The 20,510-nt window shown below is 40.6% G+C and overlaps 1 protein-coding gene across 4 annotated transcripts; it reads left to right on the top strand.

Moving 5' to 3' along the window:
- Window positions 1-75: 75 nt before the first annotated feature.
- Window positions 76-10,211, top strand: IFT54 (intraflagellar transport 54). Of its 4 annotated transcripts, none has more exons than XM_022844012.2 (10): window positions 76-2,276; window positions 3,127-3,300; window positions 3,470-3,538; window positions 3,962-4,010; window positions 4,515-4,765; window positions 5,287-5,610; window positions 5,971-6,381; window positions 6,874-7,047; window positions 7,598-7,794; window positions 8,649-10,211. In XM_022844012.2, the coding sequence occupies exons 2-10, from the start codon at window positions 3,166-3,168 to the stop codon at window positions 8,806-8,808; spliced, it is 1,770 nt and encodes a 589-aa protein (XP_022699747.1). In that variant the 5' UTR covers window positions 76-2,276; window positions 3,127-3,165; the 3' UTR covers window positions 8,809-10,211. The 4 variants fall into 4 exon arrangements, with proteins under 4 accessions (XP_022699747.1, XP_022699745.1, XP_022699748.1 ...); XM_022844010.2 differs by having other exon boundaries at window positions 76-2,390; XM_022844013.2 differs by having other exon boundaries at window positions 76-2,456; window positions 4,542-4,765.
- Window positions 10,212-20,510: the final 10,299 nt, after the last annotated feature.

The following is a 20,510-nucleotide window of genomic DNA, read 5'->3' as shown; positions in this document are numbered from 1 at the left end:
AACCATGAATACAGCTCAATTACACGCTTACTAACAAAGACCAAAAATAAAATGAAAGCACAATGAAATAGGCGTGCTCAGGTGCTACCCATATAAGCTAGTTGGTCCGCTCCAAATGGGCACTTGGTGTGTGCCAACATTCTGTTGAGTGAGAAGGTCTCTAAGAAGACACCTTTTAAATGGGTCGATGTGGTACGATTAAAATATATTTCGTTGGCTAATAATTTATACTGATTCACGGTACCTATTCACTCGCACTGCTTAGAAAAACAGCAAGAGCTTTATTATTATTCTTTGTTTATTTTTACTATTTATATAGAAGTTAAATGCCAAATTTTTGAATGAATAGTTTACTTTCGATAGAAATTTTCGTTAATTTTTAGTGCATTAACAAATGTTCCGATTATTTCGTTATGAATAATTCAAATGTTCTATTCGATAAACTATTCGAATTAATTTATAACGTATATGATTGGTAATGTCTAGAACAAATTTTTTTATTTATTACTTTTTTTTTTTAGCTATTTTAAGTAAGGACATATGAAATGTCAGCTTATTGTTCGATGTGTTTGTCAACAGGAAATCAACAATTGGGTATAATAATAGTGAATTATGCTCACAATAGGGTCACACTAACTCCCATCTTTTAATTTGCCTGATTTCTGTCTTATAGAGAGCGGATATAACTTGCTGATAAAACACAAACCTATTGCAATGATGGTGGTGGCATGTTTGCTTACTAACTTATAGACACGTAGATTCAAAATCGGGCGGAGAGGCCAGCCGCCCGAAGCAATACTTAACTGTAGTACTGTTTAGACATAAAAGTCTAAACATTTATTAGACTACAAACCTAGCGGATTGGCAGGCACAATATCACGTTATATATCTAGTGGTTTAAAAAATACCATCTTTACTTTAATATATAGTTTCAAGTTATCAGAATTAATATGAAAGTCTACTGAACGACAGTTTGACTCATCATCAAGTATTTATGGAAAATAATTTCACTACATTTGGTTACACTAGAGCAAAAAGCTGAAATTTAGTAGAATAACGCTTTTATGACATCAATGAATTTTTTAGTGCAATCGATTGATCTGTTGATGACTTTTGAAGCAGTGTTGTAGAAAAGCACGGATCTTCGCGTGTGGAATCACAGCACATCACCGATAGAAATTTTTTTTTAGAAATTTTACTTAACATTGTATCAACAAGTAACAATAAAAGGTAATCTTAATTCGCTTCACAGTTAGGTTACAAATTTGTTCATGGACTAATAAAAAGCAATATCTTATATTATTTATACGAGAATTTCTACTTAGACAAAAGTGTGTTGTTTTTTTATTGCTCTTGCTTGTCTCATTTCCTTTCGTACCGATCTTAGGTTGGTACTTGATAGCTAATCGATATTTTGAATTTTACATTTGGATTCCGGTATTGGGCATTGCTGCACGCAGCGTGTTTCCGGTATCATATGTTTAAAACGCGCGACACGGCATACATCAGTAACATTTTAACATTGATCTGACGCAGCTTTCTGCTTCGGCTTATTATTTTCTTAATTGCTTCCCATCGTTTAACAGCTTCTAGCTTGATCAAAGTGAATTAAAAATGTTCTCTACGAAGCTAGCAATTTGAATTTATAAGGCCAACACACAGTTAAAGCAAATCAAAGAAAGCTAGCCATCTCTTTCTGAGGTAATTCCGATGCGTTGAGCCATGTCCATCGTTGTATCAAGTTGTGTTATGTGCTCCCAATAGCCAATTATATTTAGCGCTGATGTAATTTATTGTGCGTGCATAGATATTTAGATAATTGCTTACTTTTTATTATTTTTTACATCAGGTGAAGCAAAAGTCTATTGACAATCACTTGATAGATATTTATTACATATACATACACATTAAACTAACGAATGACTTTGCAGTTGTCTGGCATCTAACAGAGACGGCGAGTCAATAGTCGTTATTTACCCTTAGTTCGTTCAGAACTGCTAGCTAAGGGTTCGATTTTAGCAATTCAAAAAAAGAGCCGCGTAAAGCATAGGCCTGTCAATTGTAGATTGACAAACGTTGGCTGTTCTGCTGCATTGCTTTTCGCGCCGACACCTCCCGGGCTACAACTCATAGAGTAAACTATACTCTGCTTCATCCATGCCGACAATGGATACCATGGCAACGGATCGACTCGTTCACAGACAATAAATAACATTTCGCCGAACTCACGCCGGGTTACTGTCACTGCGTTGGGTCGTTTCACGCAGTAGAAAATTGTATTCCCTTAACGTATAGTTACACAATTTTATCGAATAAGCAATAAATTGTAGGCGTATAAGTTAATACTACAATGTAATATTTTTTACCATTGCGCAACGTACTTTGACCAGGTTTGGTGTAAAACTGTTTAAAATTAGATGTGGATGGAGTGAATACATCCCGCAGATTGTTTGAAGGTTGTTTTTTAGACGTTCACAGTATGCAAACGGTGATAAAAAAACGTGCATTTCTAAAGCTTAACCTTATACAACAATTACTACGTTAAAAATAGTCTAAAGTGATTGGCTATTTAGTAAGTTAAGCCCAAAATCGTCAGATCGATTTAAATTATTTTCAATTTTTAGTGACAATTATAGCTTTTGCTTTCACGCGTGTTATTTCGCAAAGCCGCTCAGAACCATCTTTATACCACTTTTACTGAAATGACACTCATTATTTTCCCATGGACAAGGACTACACCTCGTAACCCGGATAAATGGAGAAGCTTTTCGTTCGACTTTACTGTTAAGCGTTGCTATGATCTACTCACATTTGTCAATGGTTTAGTGCAGGACGTTTCTGAGTAATAACAATTCAGACTGTTACTATATAGTTAATACGTAGAATTTTATATAGATGTTAATGTGAATGCGAATATCCTACGTGGAAGGGCGACTGTCATTCAATAGATATTTACTACGCCTATGGATTAATATATTTGTTTGTTGAAACAGCTGTTTGAGTTATCTACGGAAAATGTTCGTCTTATTTCAATACTATTTCAGGCCATATGTATGTAGATAATAACTACAAAAACTTAACTTTTTAAAAAATTTCTCTATCTTGACGTTCATGGTTGTTGCCTAGACTTTTGACAAGCAGATTGAGAACAGCGCTCGAGTAACGATGGCTGATGAAGTAAGTGTACGAACGGTGAAAAAGACCCAGGAGCTACTCGGTGCCATAATCAAAAAGCCGCAACTTACGGAAAAACTACTCAAAAAACCTCCGTTCAGGTTCCTACACGACATAGTCCACAATGTAAGTAGTTTGGGTATGTTACTGGGGAAACATGTATTATTGTGTAAAGACTTAGTGCTACGTCTACGTTTGATGAATCGTCCACAGACATATGTTCTACATCATATAGAATTTTCCTCTATGTCTTTGATAGGCTGTTAAGGGTACGACACAACTGTTTTAATTACAGGTGATCAGAACTACAAAGGCATTCGAGGGACTCTACCAAGCCGAGGAACTCAACTCGGAAAATGTCAAGGTAGCCTGAAAGGGTCATGAATAGGCTAAAATGATTTCTGACAGAAAATCACTTACATTTTTTTGGTTATTTTGCTTTTGCCCATGATTTGAAACGCGATCGATAGAAGCTATTTGATTAAATGCGATTGAGATCTGCGAAATACATTGTAAATATTATTTTGAATTAAATTCGACCAAAAAATACACCTCACCGGCTATTAATGACAATACGTCATCATTATCCCAAAATTTGAAATTGTTTTTTGATTTAATACAATAAAATTTTAAAAAAATTAACGTTTCATTGTTAAATTTAAACATTTTCCAATTCATAAAGAAAACACTTAATGTGTTCTTTTTTATTGTTTATCTGAGAGTTCTACTTTTCTGTTTTAGTCCAAGTGATAGAATTACATTTGCAATCGGATTTTTTTCGTTGCAGGAAAAAGAGGCGAAAGTAAGCTTTCTTCAAAAGATTATTGACGCTGTTGGTAAGTTACAGCTAACTAATTATTGCTAACCACTGTGCATCTTCAAGTTGAATTAGGAAAAAGACCAAAAACTCTTCTACGTATTTCTATGAAAACATGAATAAAGCATCTTCGACCTACTTCCACGAAAACAAAATCAATAATTTACCTTATTTCGTTCGCCTAAAGTAACTTTTGTGATTACCACAAATGTCTTAGAAATAAAGATACGCATATAATAAAGAAATTTTCTTGCGCCTGAGCGAATGCTTTTTTGTAGCTTGACAATGTAGAATATCAGTAATACAGATCTATTGTTACCAAAATTTCTAGTAAGAGACAAATGTTCGTAGATAAGTAACTAACGGTTCTTTGCTGCTATATACGAAGGATCTATCTTTTATTTGGCCCATCCGATGGCCTTCGTAGGTAAAGGACCTACGTATTTATACCTATAAGAATTTAGAATACCTAACAATTTCTCGTATTTGACTTAGTCATCATTCTTTTTATACCGTATTTCAGTGTTTGCTAGTGGCGCCTCTCTTTCAGTTAGACCATCGAAGATTGTTGCTGGACACGAGCCTGAGAAAACCAACGAGCTTTTACAGACCTTGGCAAAGGTTGTCCAGAAGAACAACGACACCAAAGACGCTGTTCGGCGGGTGCTCGCTGGCGAGAAACCAAACAGGGAACGTGACAACAAGGCCAAAAATCGCGGCACCTTAAACGCCAGTGGAAGCGTCGGCAGTATTAAAAAAGAAAAAAAAGAAAAGGTGATTTTTGAAATGTTTACGTCGCCGCACGTCCCTCCGTTTATTTCCTACCGAATAACGCAATGGAGACACAACCGACTTCATCATACAGAGAAAGAGTGTGGGTTACAAAGCGTATTGCCATATGGGTTTTTCCGTAGACTATGAGGCACTGCACGAACTGTTAACAGCTTCGACCTACTTTAAAGCGCAACGTTTTCGAGAAAAATATTCCTTATTTGGCCAAACCTTTAAGCCGTCCGCAATACAATATATATTTAATCCCAAAAAATATAGCTAAATACCCCATGAAACAAATACAGTCTCAAAGTACGGTATGTAAAAGAAATACAGTTTTGATTTCACCGCTAATTAAAATTAAGTTTATATGTTGTCGTAGGAAGTACGGGCCATCGTGGATTAAAGTATAATGGCAAAATGCATACTCTGTCTATAAAAAGCAAAACTCAGTCTACTCATGAACCGTGCTTGCCACAGCCAACATTTTACGCCTTCTCGTTTAACGTAAGCCGTATTTGCAGTTGACGAGATCCAAGGATAAAAGTGCCATGGAACCTGGAAGAGAAAAATCAAAACATGACGACTCCAGTCGACAATCCAGAGACAAAGATAGCTCAAAAGTAGATGCTGACACAAAGGATTCGTCCACGAAAGACAAAAGTAGTAGCTCAAAAAGTAGTCGAAAGAGATCTTCATCTAGCCACCGCAAGAAATCCCCTCGACCTTCAGAAGCCTCGGATGATCCCCTCGAGAACCAGCACGAACGGCCACTGATGCCTGACGGACGCGCAGGTAATAACTGCCTTATGAGCGACAACTTAGAAGCAGAAAAAAACGAGCTCAAGGTGAGTAACTACGGGATATACTTGGTTATTCTGGCTGATCTTACGTTTACCCGAAGTTGGTGTATGTACCTAAAGTTTTATTCCTGTTCTATAAACAATGGAACAATTACTTCTTATAATAAATTCTGTCAGACGAAATTATAATCATCTCCGTATGTTATAAAGGCATGGCGAAAAAATGAAACTTCTTTTTTTTGTTGTTTTCTAAATAACAACTAATACAACGTTTTATGGTGTTTTTAAGGATACGTTTATTATCAAATGAAATGTCTACTGGTCTGCCCGTCTAAATGAGCCTGTGTTTGACTTATATAAACACCGTGATCATCATCATCATCATCATCGTTGCCCCTTTTTCAGAGTGAGGACAATTCAATCGAAATTAAGCACGAGCCACGACCTCCCACTCTGGCAAGCGTTGGCGGCGAATTACTGGGCGAAGGTCACGCGGGTTGTGCAGCTGAAAACGGCGACCTTCCGGAGCCATTAGCGATTTCGAACGCTAACAGTCCCATAACTGCCGATGAGAACGACGTACCTAATGACGCTCCTGCGCCAACCGAGAACGATCTGGCAGCGGCTAGAGCTCTGTTGCGTTCTGCCCGGCCGGGTACCTCTCGGCGAAGGCCACTCTCCTCTCTTCGAGGTAGTGGGGCTGAGGGCCTCGGCGAAGAACCGACCGTTCGGCCAACGACGGCGCGGGCTTTGGCCAATGTTATCGTCGACGCCCCCACAAAGGAAGACAAAGAGGAAGACGATACTTTTGTACAGGTGGGTACTTCTTGTGCCTCTGAGTGGTATCACTGCGACACGTGTGAGTCAGAGATTGCTCTAGGAGTCCGCGAGGGCGTGCTGTGGTCAAGGTCCGAAACCAAGTGTAAACACACGTTCCTCCTGTGGAAAAGGAGCCAGGCGTCCGACGAAATACTTAAAGGCAGCATTGAATAGCAAGCTCAAAACACTTGTTATTTAAGTTGTGTATAGAAATTGGGAGATTAAAGGGGAGAAATAAGCAGAAACGTGGTCAACTGCTAAGATAGGAGGAGTATGGTAGGAGTGCGATATCTTGATAGGTAGAGCTTGTGATCAAGAGAACCGCCTCTCGCGAACTCGAGATTTTCTATTTAAGCATACTGTAGTATAAGTTAGAAATCAAATAAAAATTTTACCATTTTTATACATAGCATAATGATAAATATATTTTGAAGTTTCGGTTAGCTTGTGCAAATGATGATCATTTCGCTGACTTTCTTCAACGTGCAGATAAATGAAGAAGATGGCATTAGTGAACTTCATGACGGTGTCCCCACGGCCCCTGACGAAGCCGCTGCTGAAGAACCAGAAGGGGTGCTAGTCAAGCAGCTCCTGGAGACTAAAGAACAGTTGGACAGGGGCGGTAGTGGATCGGGAAGCCGAATTCAGAGTCCACTTGTCAAGGTTAGTAATTGATAACTATGCCAGTTGACAGCAAAAAAATAGAATTGGCCTATTCAATTAATTGATATGTAATTAAGATGATTGAAATTGTTTCCATGTCCCGGAAGTAAGTGTTCGCGAGGGTCGAATCAATGATTTGTATGCGACGACAAAGTGCACATTGTGTGCGGCTTATAAATTAGAGGCAGGCAGGACCTGGCAATGTACTGATGATGTTGGTAGTACGCTGACTAATAGCTAAGGTTCATCGAATGATGCATTAATTCAATTTACTTATGTTTTATAGCAGAATAATTATTGTCACTCAGCAGATAAATGATGACAGTAAAAGTAGAGAAGAAGATTTGTTCAGTTTACTAAGTCGCAATTCTCTGTCTGGCCCAGGAAGCTCTAAATTCAAACTCATCTAACACTTAAAAGTAAAAAAAAATAACACTTAAAAAGCCCAACTTTTAGATAATTCAACTTGCGATTATAAAAACTGCCTTAGTCAGAAAACAGATGAATGAATCAACATTTGCCCACCCTGTGTTGTAAACAAATAAACCAGGAGAGTGCATATTCCGCGAGGGATTTCAATACAATTGAACGAATTCGCGAGCACATTCAAGGCGTCTCCCGAGGCGCACTTCCGATGGGTCGTTTGTTAGACCTACTATATGAAGACCTCGACTCGATGCTTACGGAACTCAGCGGCTGGAAAGAAGAACACCACCGGTGCAACAGAGAATTTCGTCGCCAGATGAGGCAAGCGTTTGAGACCATACGTCTTTACTGTTCATGTATACCGTACGCTTTTATACTGTAGCAGACGTACAGCTTCTACAAAGCCTATTGTTATATGTATATCTATATAATATAGCTCGAGAAATGATTGTTTACTGGTGACAGTTTAGAACTGTACATATCACAATGGACGGGAAAGGATATAGCTTTCGGATAGAAGGCTTTTTGGTGATCTTATTTGGTATACACCAAATTGTAAAAATACAACAGATACTCAGACATTGCCTACTTAATCTTACGTCTCCGCAAAGATGACATTGTTCGCAGGTGTACTATTGTCTGTTTGATATGGTCACGCCTGACAGACTTTGCTCAGATAGAGGATATTGTTATTATTTAATAACAATAAATTAATAGAAATAGTATATTAAGAATGACTGAGAGGCCAGCGTGGCAATTTCCAGGTCTTTCTTAATCTGTGGCAAAACGATTGGCGTCGATCAGTGGCGCACCACTCGTGTAAATTTTGTTGAAATGTCGACACTAGTCCAATTGGCATTGTTTCAAGCGATTCAGCAGTTCGACATGTCCTGCGAGAACATATTTGCCTACCGTCAATATGACTGTTAATGATGTAAACAGCTTGAAATTGAGTAATCGTATTGTTTTGCCAATGCATAACAAACCATCGGCGTAAACTCTGAGTAGATGACCGGCTGCGATCTAAGCGAATAGACCATACATTTTGGCAAATCAATCAAAGGAATAAGTCGCTTTTTAGGTCATTTTTACCCTGTACCCCTATTCTAGTCGGTCGTCGCGTCGTACCTACGTAAATGCCGATACTAACTCAAGCTCTCGTTGTTCGATTCTAGCCGTGCTGAAGAAGCCTTGTCTCCTCTACAGGAACAACTGGAACAGCTCGATAATGAGATCGGAAAAGAGAGTGAATCTCTTCAGCTGTTAAAGTACGACATACAACAAGTTACCAGCAAACTTAACAAGATACTTGACGGGTTTCTCACTAAAGTTTAATCCTTTACGAAAACACTGAAAAAAAGCAGCTCTAACCAGAAAACAGGTCACTAAGCTGGGTCCTCGGCGTTCCACCGGGAGCGCGCGGACACCACACCCAAGATACAACACCTACGCCCAAATATGATTCGTGCTTTTGAAGAAAAATATATTAAAATTTTCAAGCAGTCCCGGTTGGTTTCGAACGAGATCATGTAACAGAACAAACGTTTTTGAGCCCAACGTAGCGTGTTATAGAAATAATTGAAAGCGAAAAGCTTCTCTCCCTCTCTACAATAGGAAATTATAGGTTTCTAATTGAAGCGTTCGTGCACATTTACGCGGGAGTTTTTCCAAAACGTACGTTTTTCGATGCAGCGTAACAGATTCGTCCATTTTTTTCGTTTTAGGTTAAATTTAAGGTTACGTCTGTCCTTTTTGTTGACGATACATTGTTTACGGTATTGCTATTAAAAAAGGACGACCTAGATAGGACAGTTACGCATTCGGAAAGTTGTTTCGGCAAACATGGAAAAGTTATTTGTACGCGTTTACAGTAGTTCGAAGTGAATAAGCTGAGTGCAGTTACCGCATATTAGCTACTAGTTTTTCATTGTTTACATAAAGGTATCGTTCATTTCTAGATTTAGCATCATGTAGGTCATAGGCCGAATTGGTTCTTCCGCCACAGCCTAAAGAAATGGCGCCCAGACAGTTATGCGGGTTATGTTGCAATAGTTGTACTGTAACTTAGATCTCAAAGTGTGTCTATCCTACTCTTTTACGGCTATTGTTTAGGTAGGTAGGTAGGTAGGTAGGTAGGCAGTATAGTAGAATAATAGTATAGTAGTTTTATGTAAGGTAATTCTGATATCAAACTTTTGCTGTAAACTGGCTAGTTTAGGGGATCGTAAAATATGAGAAATGTAATGAAGTTTATGGTCTCTGGCGGTGCTTGTTTTCTACAAAGGGGTTCGCTGTTTACGTCTATTGCAAAGCCGGTTAGCACGAATCCACAAACAATAGACGCTAGAAGAAAGTACGGATCTGATTAGGTCCTCTTCTCGTTACTGTTAAAAATTAGCTTAACAGGCCAATAAACAGGCAAAAGCCGAATTAATAATTTGTTGTGCTATTTTCAAGACAGACGAATGTTTGTTGTTAATAGTATCGTTATTATCTCAATACAGCTACAGATTATTAGAGTACAATAGCAATAATTTCCTGATGATACACAACAATTACCGTATCGTCACAACAATGTAAGATGTGTAGTAGAAGAATATTAATGTTAAAAATGAATATGGCCTGCGCATAGAAATTGCGCGAAAAAAAATCCTGAATGAGATATATTCACACGTAAGCCGAAGTACTATTGTAGTACGAAGGCTGTTTTGTAAATAATAAAGTAAAAATTATTGGCAGGAAGGCCTGAATTATTTGTGCGTTAGCAATTGGGCTGGGTTTTTTCCGAAAGTAGCCTAACAATATGTTAAATCATCATGATAACCTTTATAACGCTGGCGTAGCTCTTCATCGTATTGGCTTGACAGAAGGCAGATGGCCGCATTTCACCTGTCTGACAATCCAATCACTGCAAATCCCAGTGGCCCATCCACTTGTCTGCTATCAAGCTTTTCCTTTCATGCTGGGCACCTTGCTAGCTGATGCAGAAATGTATTTTAATTTGCTTGTTCTTTGCTTATCTGTCACACGGCTACCTAGGCCCGAGTGAAGAAGAAAGGGAGCGGGGGCCGGAGTCGGGAGCGCAGAACAGTCTGATCTTAGACGAACGAGAATTGACTGGCTGATTAGAATTCTCCGTGCGTTTGTTCTAGCGCGTGGCTGATCTCCGAGGAACTGCGGGGAGCCCAGCAATCATGAAGGGAACCTTGTTCACGGATGCTTTATTTAGGAGGGTTATTTCGAGTTGTGCTGGGTGCGGCGCGTTGTTGTTGGGGGTTCAATCTGCGTTTGCATGATAACTAACTGGCACGATTACTGACAGAACTCTGAAGAAGCTACAAATATAAGGTAGGTTACAGCTGTAGATGTACTAAGCTAACTATACATTTAATGTATGTAGCCGGACCAGCTTAGCTATATATGTATATATGTGTAGCTAAACATAGGGCTTAGGACTTGTGTTCGGCTTGTATCAATTGTTCAGCGTATCTCGCTCCTCATTAAGGTATACTAGCCATCGGTTGAATCTCTGTTAACACCTGGCTGAAGACAAAGCGTATCGGATACCGAGGTAAGCGCACGGTCCATTAGATTTTCCTTGGCCTGATTGGCAATCATGGAATCTGGCGATGCCTAATAGGTGCTATCCGTGCACTCCATGCCTTTTGTTTAACTGAGACTTGTGGTCCGTCGCGCAGGTGCTGCATTTGATACCCACAACTTTCTTCAATTGGCGAAAACTATGCTTAGCAATTATTATTGTCTCTATAGCTTGGCGTTTCAGTGCACTGAGATTCTTAACGAAAGTTGCACAAGAAGTTATCGAGCGGAGTTTCAGTTATCTCTATTAACAGGACCGCACCAGATAGCTAAATATAATTAAGTTTTTAATCTGGTTGGTTGAAATTAAGTAAGTAAAACAAAAACTTTTACATGAGAATTACGGCACGTTGATTTCAGCTAGTAGAGTAGCTTATGTAGAACGTTAATACCGCTAATATTTAGGTTGTCTGTAGGGATATATGGTGTGTATATATAGGAAATTATAAGGGAAATAATGACATTGCAGGGCAAACGTTATAAAGAAATTAATATTACGGTTAAGTATACCGACGATCTCTTACGTACACGTCTCTGTAACAAAAAGTGCAACAAAAAGCTAAGTTCCTACGGAAAATAGATAATTAATTAATTGAAATTATCATTATACAACGTTACGCAGCAAACAATATCTAAATAACACAGTTATTAGGTCATTCGAAGTTATTTCGGAAGCTAACACTTCTTAGCACTTAATAACAAATTATCACTCCATGAGGTCTATTCCATAATGTAGAGGCTTAATACTTAACAATTTTAACTGAACTAACCCGAATCGCAACATCAAAATATGGTATATACCACCAAAAAAACATTTTACATTGGACGGGTATTTAAGATTGGAACGGTAGTCATTTGGCATAGGCATCGGGTGGCTATTTTATTGTTGTTATTAAATCTTGTTGTCGAAGCCCTTCGTAGAGGTAACGTAGTGAGTAGAACTTTGATGCATCGATTCGGGATCCCGAGTTGGTTTCTCAGCCAACGCTCCGCCATTTCCCAAAAATCGGTGAACTTCATAATAATAGTAATATTAGCTCTTGTTCGCGTTACTTCAACGGCACACGCATGTATTCTCATTTATTTCGATACTATGACCCCGATTGTACGTCCGCTTGTCTATGTCATGATCTAGCTCTGCTGCGTACATTGCTATTTGCCTCCTCTTGACTTCTCCTACTATTTTAAGGTTTCTAATAGCACTTGGCCCGATCGTCCGACAACAATTGTTATCTAGCCTTCCTGCCTTCTCGATTGGCTAGAGTACTATGTTGTGGTCACTGTCGCCCGATCAGGCCCTGCCCCTCTTTCTGCTCTACCGGTACTAATCCGAGTATTTTTATACTCGGAAGCTCAAAAACCTAGAATACTGCAGATCAATTCTCGTTATTTGTCCTATTTTCAGCAGGACCATAGTCACCACCACTGTTTTGGCCTCGAGAGACAAACAGCCTAAAGAACAGCACCACAGCAGCGCTCCCATCTCATGAATGTTACATTAGCCTCTTGTCACTGCCTAATACGCTTCTTTGCTTCTGAGCGGTGCGTGCTATGGAGAGCGGAACCAGCGGAGCTAAAAACTATGTGTTGTTGGCTGGAGGTATTGCAGGATCCCCGAAGCGTGAACTAGCAAGTTAGTGCCGCAGCTAACAACGGGGGTGTCAACGGTACAAGGTGACTAAATGGCTCTGTCCAAGTGTCCCGCACTGGCAGAAGGTTGAACATGATGTCGCCGCCGGTGGCGGCAGGCAATGGGCACTCGAAGAAATTACCAAGGGGGATAAGAGAAGTCATCGAAGGGGATCCACTCACCGAAGCGGACTGGGGCTAGCCGGGTTGATGGCGATGAACATGAGCGATGAGACTGATGCGGATGTTTCTAGGGGTGCTTGTTGTTTTTCGAGGTGACAATTCTATAATTTTCTTCTAGAAGAGGAAGTGACACTCTGTTAATTCGTACGTGTTTGCAGGCAGAACGAAGTTCTCTTAAATGATTTGAACGAAAGCCATCTACAGTTGCACTTAATAGATGATTGCATTTCAGATAGAATTTCTCGGAAACAAGTATTCAAACAGTACTTGCTCTTCGAACAGTTACTTTTTTTACTTCTTGTTAACTTACGCCTGAAATATTAAGCTCACCTGAAAATCCACGAATATCTCAATACATTCGACGCACTTGCTATTAACGCAAGTATCAAACCCCTTTTTAAGGAGGTTAAGGATCCATACATTATACAGACCAGGTAGGTATTCTTCAGGTAGCAATTATCACACCTAGAATTGTATTTCTGTATCTTCAGAACTACTAATGCTTACCTATATACCAGCTAGGAACTGCGTTCATAGCTCTTTTCTTTTCGCCAAGAGACATGATATAGTGTACGGCTTGAATGTAGACGGTAGCCTTAATAGTCTTACGGTTGTAAGGCTCATGTACTGGGCGCACTACATTTTGATATGAAGTCAGGTAAGCGTATGGCCATCGGGCCACGTGCATTGTATCGTTGTTTTCCCGATTCTTCTATCGTCGTTCGCCTTTTTCAGACTCGCAGGCCCGTGCCGTAGACAAGGGGAAAGAGGCAAAATGTTGCCCTACTTTCGTTGATGAACGCTTCCCCCGTCGCTGTTTTGCATTCGTTGTCGATTTTGTTACTCATAGCGTACTTCTACTACTACTACTACTACGTTTTTCTTATATCTTCACAGTAATCGAAGTCTTAACCCGAAGTTGCCGCCGGGAGCAAGCAGTGAGCTAGGGCAAAAACCCTGCACACCAGCTGCTTTTCCTGTGCTGTTTTTAAACAGGTGCAACTGTTCCTGCGTGAAGGTTATTCGATTATCAATAGAATAAGGTACATAAAAAAGTCAAGCTTCCGTCTGTGTAGGAAAGCTGAAAATAATTATATTCAGCTAGTCTTATGAAGGAATTGGATAGCTCTAGGTGAAAAACAAAGCCTGCTAGGTTTCACTAAAGCGGGCCCCTTGTTTGCCCTTGTTTAGATTACAAGATGCTGCAGACTTAATTTGGAAGAAATCGCAAACCGAACGGCGATCAATGCTGGCTTATTTCAAAAAGTCCTAATTCAGGATGTCTTTTTCACTAAGGGGTTCGGTGTGATTTCGTACAGTCGTATTTCAATTTGTGACCAACAATGCTGCGTTTACCTCATCGACGATGCTTTTCAACAGGCCAACCCTGTCTATCAGGCAATGTCAACGGGCAGCATTCCGTAATGATTGACGCATACTTTTCGCATCTCGCCGTCCCGCGTTGGAGACAAGCAAATTCATCAGAGGGAGGAAGGTTCATTTAGAATAGATCTGCGTGTTGAACGTTTCCCATTTTTCTGTTTCTCCATATAGAAATCAATTTACGCAATGATCGGCGCTATTTTTGCAAGATAAACTATTGATAAATGAGTATCGTTACCTGTTATGTGGACTTTAGCAGGAAGGCAAGCGGCACAGTGGTCGGTGAGTATTCTTATACTAAGCCAGAAATCTTGGCACTATAGTGACGCGACATCAGTGAGAAAGTCTCAGTTGCATGAAAGAAGAGCGCCGACGGAAATCTGATTCATAAATGCTACGCAATAGGTGATGGCGTGTTAATATCCCACGCAGATGTTTTGTAAGTATTTATCGACTATTCGTCAATGATATTCCGTTTTTATTGGCGAAGTAAGAAAAAAAAGCGCAGATTTTCCCCAACCTTGGAAATTCAAATGAAACAATTCGTCGGCTTGATTCCTCCACGCAACCGCCGAAGACGGAATTCATCCAGATTTGATTCCGATCTGAGACATCAGATCATTCACATCACTCGTTCTGACGAACGGCTGGCTATTTGTTATAAGCAATTTCGTAGTACTAAAAGAGCTAGACGAATGTTCCGATAACATGCACAATGTTGGCACAAACTTCGAAGAGGCAGACTGAAATTGCGGCTAGTGGCCTTCGTCTATTTATCCGGACCGTTAGAGCCCTGTTTGGTGAAGACAATAGTCTGTTCGTGTACGCCCATTGATCTAACGACGACGAACTGCTACGTGTCTAGCCAACGCTTTCGCGAGTCTCTGCAAGATTATGTTCGGTCAACAGAAAAATAAACTACGATTGGTAAACAAACCGTGCATTGTGTTGATCTCCAATGCTCTATTACCCAATTGTAATGTCTACTCATTTAATTGTTAACATATAACCGATCCCAATGATTATTAATATATAATAACTGTTGTTATTGAATTGACAAAGGTTATCAAAATGTTCGCTGCCTCAAATATCAATAGAGTATTCAATAAGCACCCTATCGTGCTACTACATTCAACACACAGTTTGACATCGTTTCCGACAGCCGGCTCCTACTACTCTAATATTACCTCAGTAATTACCCCAATAATAATAATAATAATAATAATAATAATAATAATAATAATAATAATAATAATAATAATAATAATAATAATAATAATAATAATAATAATAATAATAATAATAATAACCCCTTAATATTACCCTAATCTTATCCAGTGGTTACCCTAATATCATTCCGATATTTACCTTCATATCACCCTAATATTGCTAGGTAATTGTTCTAGTTTTACCCTAATACTATCCAATGATTAAATGAATTATCTATACATGTTGACGAAAGACGAACCTACTCGAAAACAATATTGATCGTGGATATTCAGCATTCTAGAAGCCTCATCAAAACCAAAAAGATAGTTTTTTTTTTTTTTTTTAATAAAAGCTCTACCTGTGTAAGGACCAATTTTGAGTGGCCCAAATGCTTATTTCTAGTTTCAACTGTATTAATTTTGCGCCTTCTAATTTAATGATCATTACGCGGGTTATCATAACTCGTCCATAGCACCTTTTCTTTTTTGTTATCCGCCGTTTTCTCTACCTCAATGTACACTATTTCTTCTTATTATAAGTAGAATTGGTGTCAGCACAGATCAATATAAACGGAAGCATGGGTCATCGCCAAATCATGACTGGGTGACCCCGCTTGACTCCTCGGCGTCACGCATGTGATGAAAACGCTCACAGTAGCCTCCCATTGAAAGTTTATCCCTAGATATTTGGTGCGTGTCGTCAGCGACTGTATGGCGATAGCCAAGGCCCATTAGCCATGTATCGTACAGCATTTGACAGAAAACAGTATTTCTTCACTGCTTATCATTGACCGCCTCGAGCTTAACTGGACCGCCAGTAAACGGAGTAGAAGCTTCAGTGCTGCCTAATCAGGTCGCTCCGTTGAGCTTTGTGGCGTCTTCAGCCCAAATTCCTGATCTTGTTTTCAAAGAGCCACCTTCCTTATAGTCATTTCGATGCCTCCTGCTGGTTCTTAAGCTGGGGCAGCTAAAAGTCAATAATTTTCGCGTGTCCTTCTCAATACACGACATGAAGCCTTCCCGTTAAACAGTCGTTATAGCCATCACAATTGCTACCGATACTCCTGTCCTTGTGTGCCGTCTTCCAAGCTGGCCTGTTGAGCGGGATCTATACATGTGTATATACTGCCGTGTGCTCCAGCCGCTATTGTGCCTTCTTGCTGAGCATCGCCGACGATTCGTGGCGCACCGTTATCATAATTAACCAAGCGGGTTCCCACTGTACGACCGACTAGCTTAACTCGAGTCTCTTTGGATACCCAGTCTTCTTTTCCATTCTCTAACCTACTCCCCACCCCTACTTTCTGTTGTTGTTGCTTCGGTCGCGTCTCTTGCCACGCGAGCCCCCGTGAGAACATCGAGAAGCTCGTTCAGCGGAGTTCGGTGGATCGTGCAGAGTTCCAAGACGAACAAGAGTTCGAACGGTGGCAGCGCCGCGGAGTTTGGTTCGTGTTGCCCGACATCGACACGCTTGATAGAGCCAACACAATGCGCTCGTGCTCTGCGTGAGCCAAGTGAGCGACAGACGGGGAACAGATAGAAGTAGCAGCCTATCGAAATGAGGGATCGAGATGGGTGGGGTTTCAAAGCTCGAAAGTCGACCGACAGGGCTGGGTAGACAGGCAGCCAGCTAGCTAGCTACGTTTAATGGTACCGAGCATTTGTATCACTCTGCTTCCGCCTGTAACACTCTGTTTCTTCTTCACTTCTCGCGCATTCATACAAAGTGATAGAATTTTTGCACGAGCCAAATTGATTGGTCCTGTGAACTAACTAACTTACTGGGCCAGTAGCACCCTTCTACTGGCAGATAGTTGTACTGCAACAGGGGGCGACTGCACTCACTTCGGTCTTCCCCATACGTTTTGTCTCAGCAGTATTACAATATAGTGTTCCAGAATCGTCGGCACCTAAACGACTTTATGTGTCCGATATTCAGGAAAGCTGCTGTGACTCCTCGGGGCACTCCAACTAGTGGGTGGCTATCGCATTCCCATCGAGGACTACTTCTACGACGAGGAGGGATACCTTGTTGCCAATTGAGTGGAGGGGGAATCTCAGGAGTCAGGAGTTCGCGCCGGAGCTCAATTCAGGAGAAGCTGTGACGACAATGCCCGGAACCATAGATCTATAGCAAATCTCTAGCAAGGGCACTTTTGTGGAGGGCCGCAATGTCCCGCGCGAACTTATGCGCCTACTCTGCGTCAATGAAATGAAGATTGGTGACAAATACCTAACTTTGCTTGCAGTAATATCATCGACGGAAGAAGCAACATTTGTTGTCTGTGTGAAGAGATGTGAATAAGCTCGTTTGTTTGGCTCGCCCGGTCCGCGCCCGTGCCTCCTGTCGAGTCAGTTGAAACGAATGAGTCGATTGCAGATTTATTCCCACCAAAGACGTGCTTCAGGTAGACATATTGGGGTAAGTATACAAATGAATATACGAGCGTGATATGACTTGATGGCAGTGTCTTAATCGACAACTATGGGAAAATCATGGCAGGATGGAAGATTGATGCGCGGCAGTGCTTTCAATATTATGATGGCTAGTATGAAATACTAATAACATTTTTTTGTTTCTTCGATGCCAAAGCATTGTATGACAGGGAAATGCGCTTCCTCATGCTTAAACCTTGTTACACAATCAACACTACCCTAGTCAGATCATCAAAGCCCCTCATTGGGTGCTCGTTGAGGTACGTATCTTCCAGCTTCAGAACCAAGGTTTCTCCTCCATCCCTCGTGTGATTTCGACTTCAGCCAATCAGCTTCAACTATGTGCTCCATCTAAACAAGATTGTTCATTACGCGCGGTGTGGCAGGCCAAGGCAAATTTCATCGTCAAAAAGAAGAAAGAACTTCAACTTGAGAGCTACTTGCCGCTACCCAACTGCGCATACGTCGACAGTTACAATATCAACAACTATAAGGGTGCTAACACCTAGTTAACTCAACACAATGAACTTCATCAACATCGGCAGAAGCTGAGGTAGAAGAAAACTGGCTAGAGATTTTTGTTCCACTTGTTACCTCCGCTCATGGTACTCTTCCTGATAGTGCAAGACCCCCATACAAGGCGAGGAAGGATCGGTCCTTCTTCAGTTCGGTACAATGCAGTGTCGGTAAGCCCGCTGCCCTCGCCAACATTGTATTGTTCTGATAAGAACTGGTGGAACTCATATGGAAAATCTTTCCATCGTTATCACATGGCGTCTATAACGATCTGAGAGCTCACGAACAGTACAATCAGCAGATGGCACAAATCCCCGAAACAAACGCAGCGCTAGAAAATGAGATCGGTAATAGACGCGAAGCCGCTCGTCAAGTGGAAGTACCTCCCAAATCCATGGTGGGAGGTTAGCTATATATGCAGAGATCAAAATCCATTTTACATCAGCTACAACGGCGGTGGATTACAGGAGAGCGAGCCAAAGCACGATGAACCCCACCTGTCGTCAAAATCACTGTCGCCTTTTTCATTCAGGAAAGCAGATTATCGAAAACAAAAGAGCCTTGTTAGGTTCGGCCCGATGTTGTCGGCCTCGTCGAGAAAACAACTGTATTAAGTCAACTGTTCACCACCTTGTATGTAGATAGCCCGAATTAAAAAAAATAATATTTGGCCAACTTTTTTACCTGGGTAGTATAAGGCTCTTAGATGTTGTACACAGTAATAATAGTGTATAACACGCTCCAGTGTGACAGGAACTTAAACAGGTAATTGGATAAAAGATCCATTTTAAATTGTCAATTCTTGGCAGCCCCGTGAACGCTTCGTTGCCTACGCCGCCTTAAGGAAAAGAGCTTTTGACACTGGAGTTCTCCAGAAATCAACGATTTATCTTGTCAGTAATTATTGCCAATCGTAACTATCGTAGAGAGTATGTACATCCGCAAACTTCAGATTTCACATATTCAAAGGGTCTTTTCGAGTAATTTAGGCGAACTTCACTTCCTCTAAACGCCACTTGTTTTAGCTATCAAAAGAGCATGTTATCCCTAATTACCGTATTTAATTACAACGGATAATTAACTAAGCGATGACACAGCATTTTATACATACATACATACATACCTAAAAACCATTCCAATTCCCCCAAGAAAAGGACAAATAGAAATAGCGCAAGAAAACATTACGCCTAGCAACTCTATAGCAACACGTTTACTCTGAGATTCGTATAACACGCTCATCTCCTTTCTGCAGAACTCCCAAGTATCGCATAAGACCACAATAAGCAGGCAGACGAGTAGGGGGTGTTGAGGGTCCACTCAATAGACGTGTGCCTGGGCGTGTCCAAATGTACCCTAAACGTATCGCGGTGGAGGAACAAATAATAAAGTACTACTGCAACAGCAGATACTATAGGACGCTAGGTCCGACAATGAACGATGGTAAAGATCACGGTTCCACTTGAACTTAAGAGGAAGCCTCACATTACAGGCATTCACCTAGAGGCAATAATAATAATAGCGGAAACTTAGAACTGAGAAGCTTGTGGAATGGTCGATATTAAACATTTGTTACACACGAAGTCCACGTTCAGATTTATTGTAAAAATCTCCGCATTCGCAATGCAGACGACGAAAGATAAAGGTGCTCAAAATAATATAATCTCCCAGGCTCGGAGTAAACGCGCAACTCGACCTGCGTAAAGAAAGGCACACATGTGCAGTATTCGCTAGCTTCATTTCATGAACATTCAGACTCCTATAATTCGGTCTTTTTTGAGGAAGGACGTCTTGCGTATGGCCTAGATTGTACATACGCGTTGAATACTACTTAACACAAAAACAGTGCTACCGAATTCGATCTGACCTAAGGCGAGCTTAGGCCTGGGTCTGAACGGGACTTATAGACACGCACCTGTTGCGATTGTTTGATCATTTGTATCGATTACTCTGTTGTGGGTGTTTTAGCATAATGCCGTACTACGCCCGATCGGTATTGACTTGTTGTTGTTGTTCCATTGCAGTTCTCTCATGAAACTGTCTCAGATTAGTTGCAAACCCATTAGTTTTGTTAATTTATTATGC

Source organism: Varroa jacobsoni, unplaced genomic scaffold, assembly GCF_002532875.2.
Source record: "Varroa jacobsoni isolate VJ856 unplaced genomic scaffold, vjacob_1.0 scaffold_1090, whole genome shotgun sequence".
NCBI lineage: Eukaryota > Metazoa > Arthropoda > Arachnida > Mesostigmata > Varroidae > Varroa > Varroa jacobsoni.
Note: the sequence above shows the minus strand (reverse complement) of the source record. Positions and strands in the feature narration are given on the sequence as shown.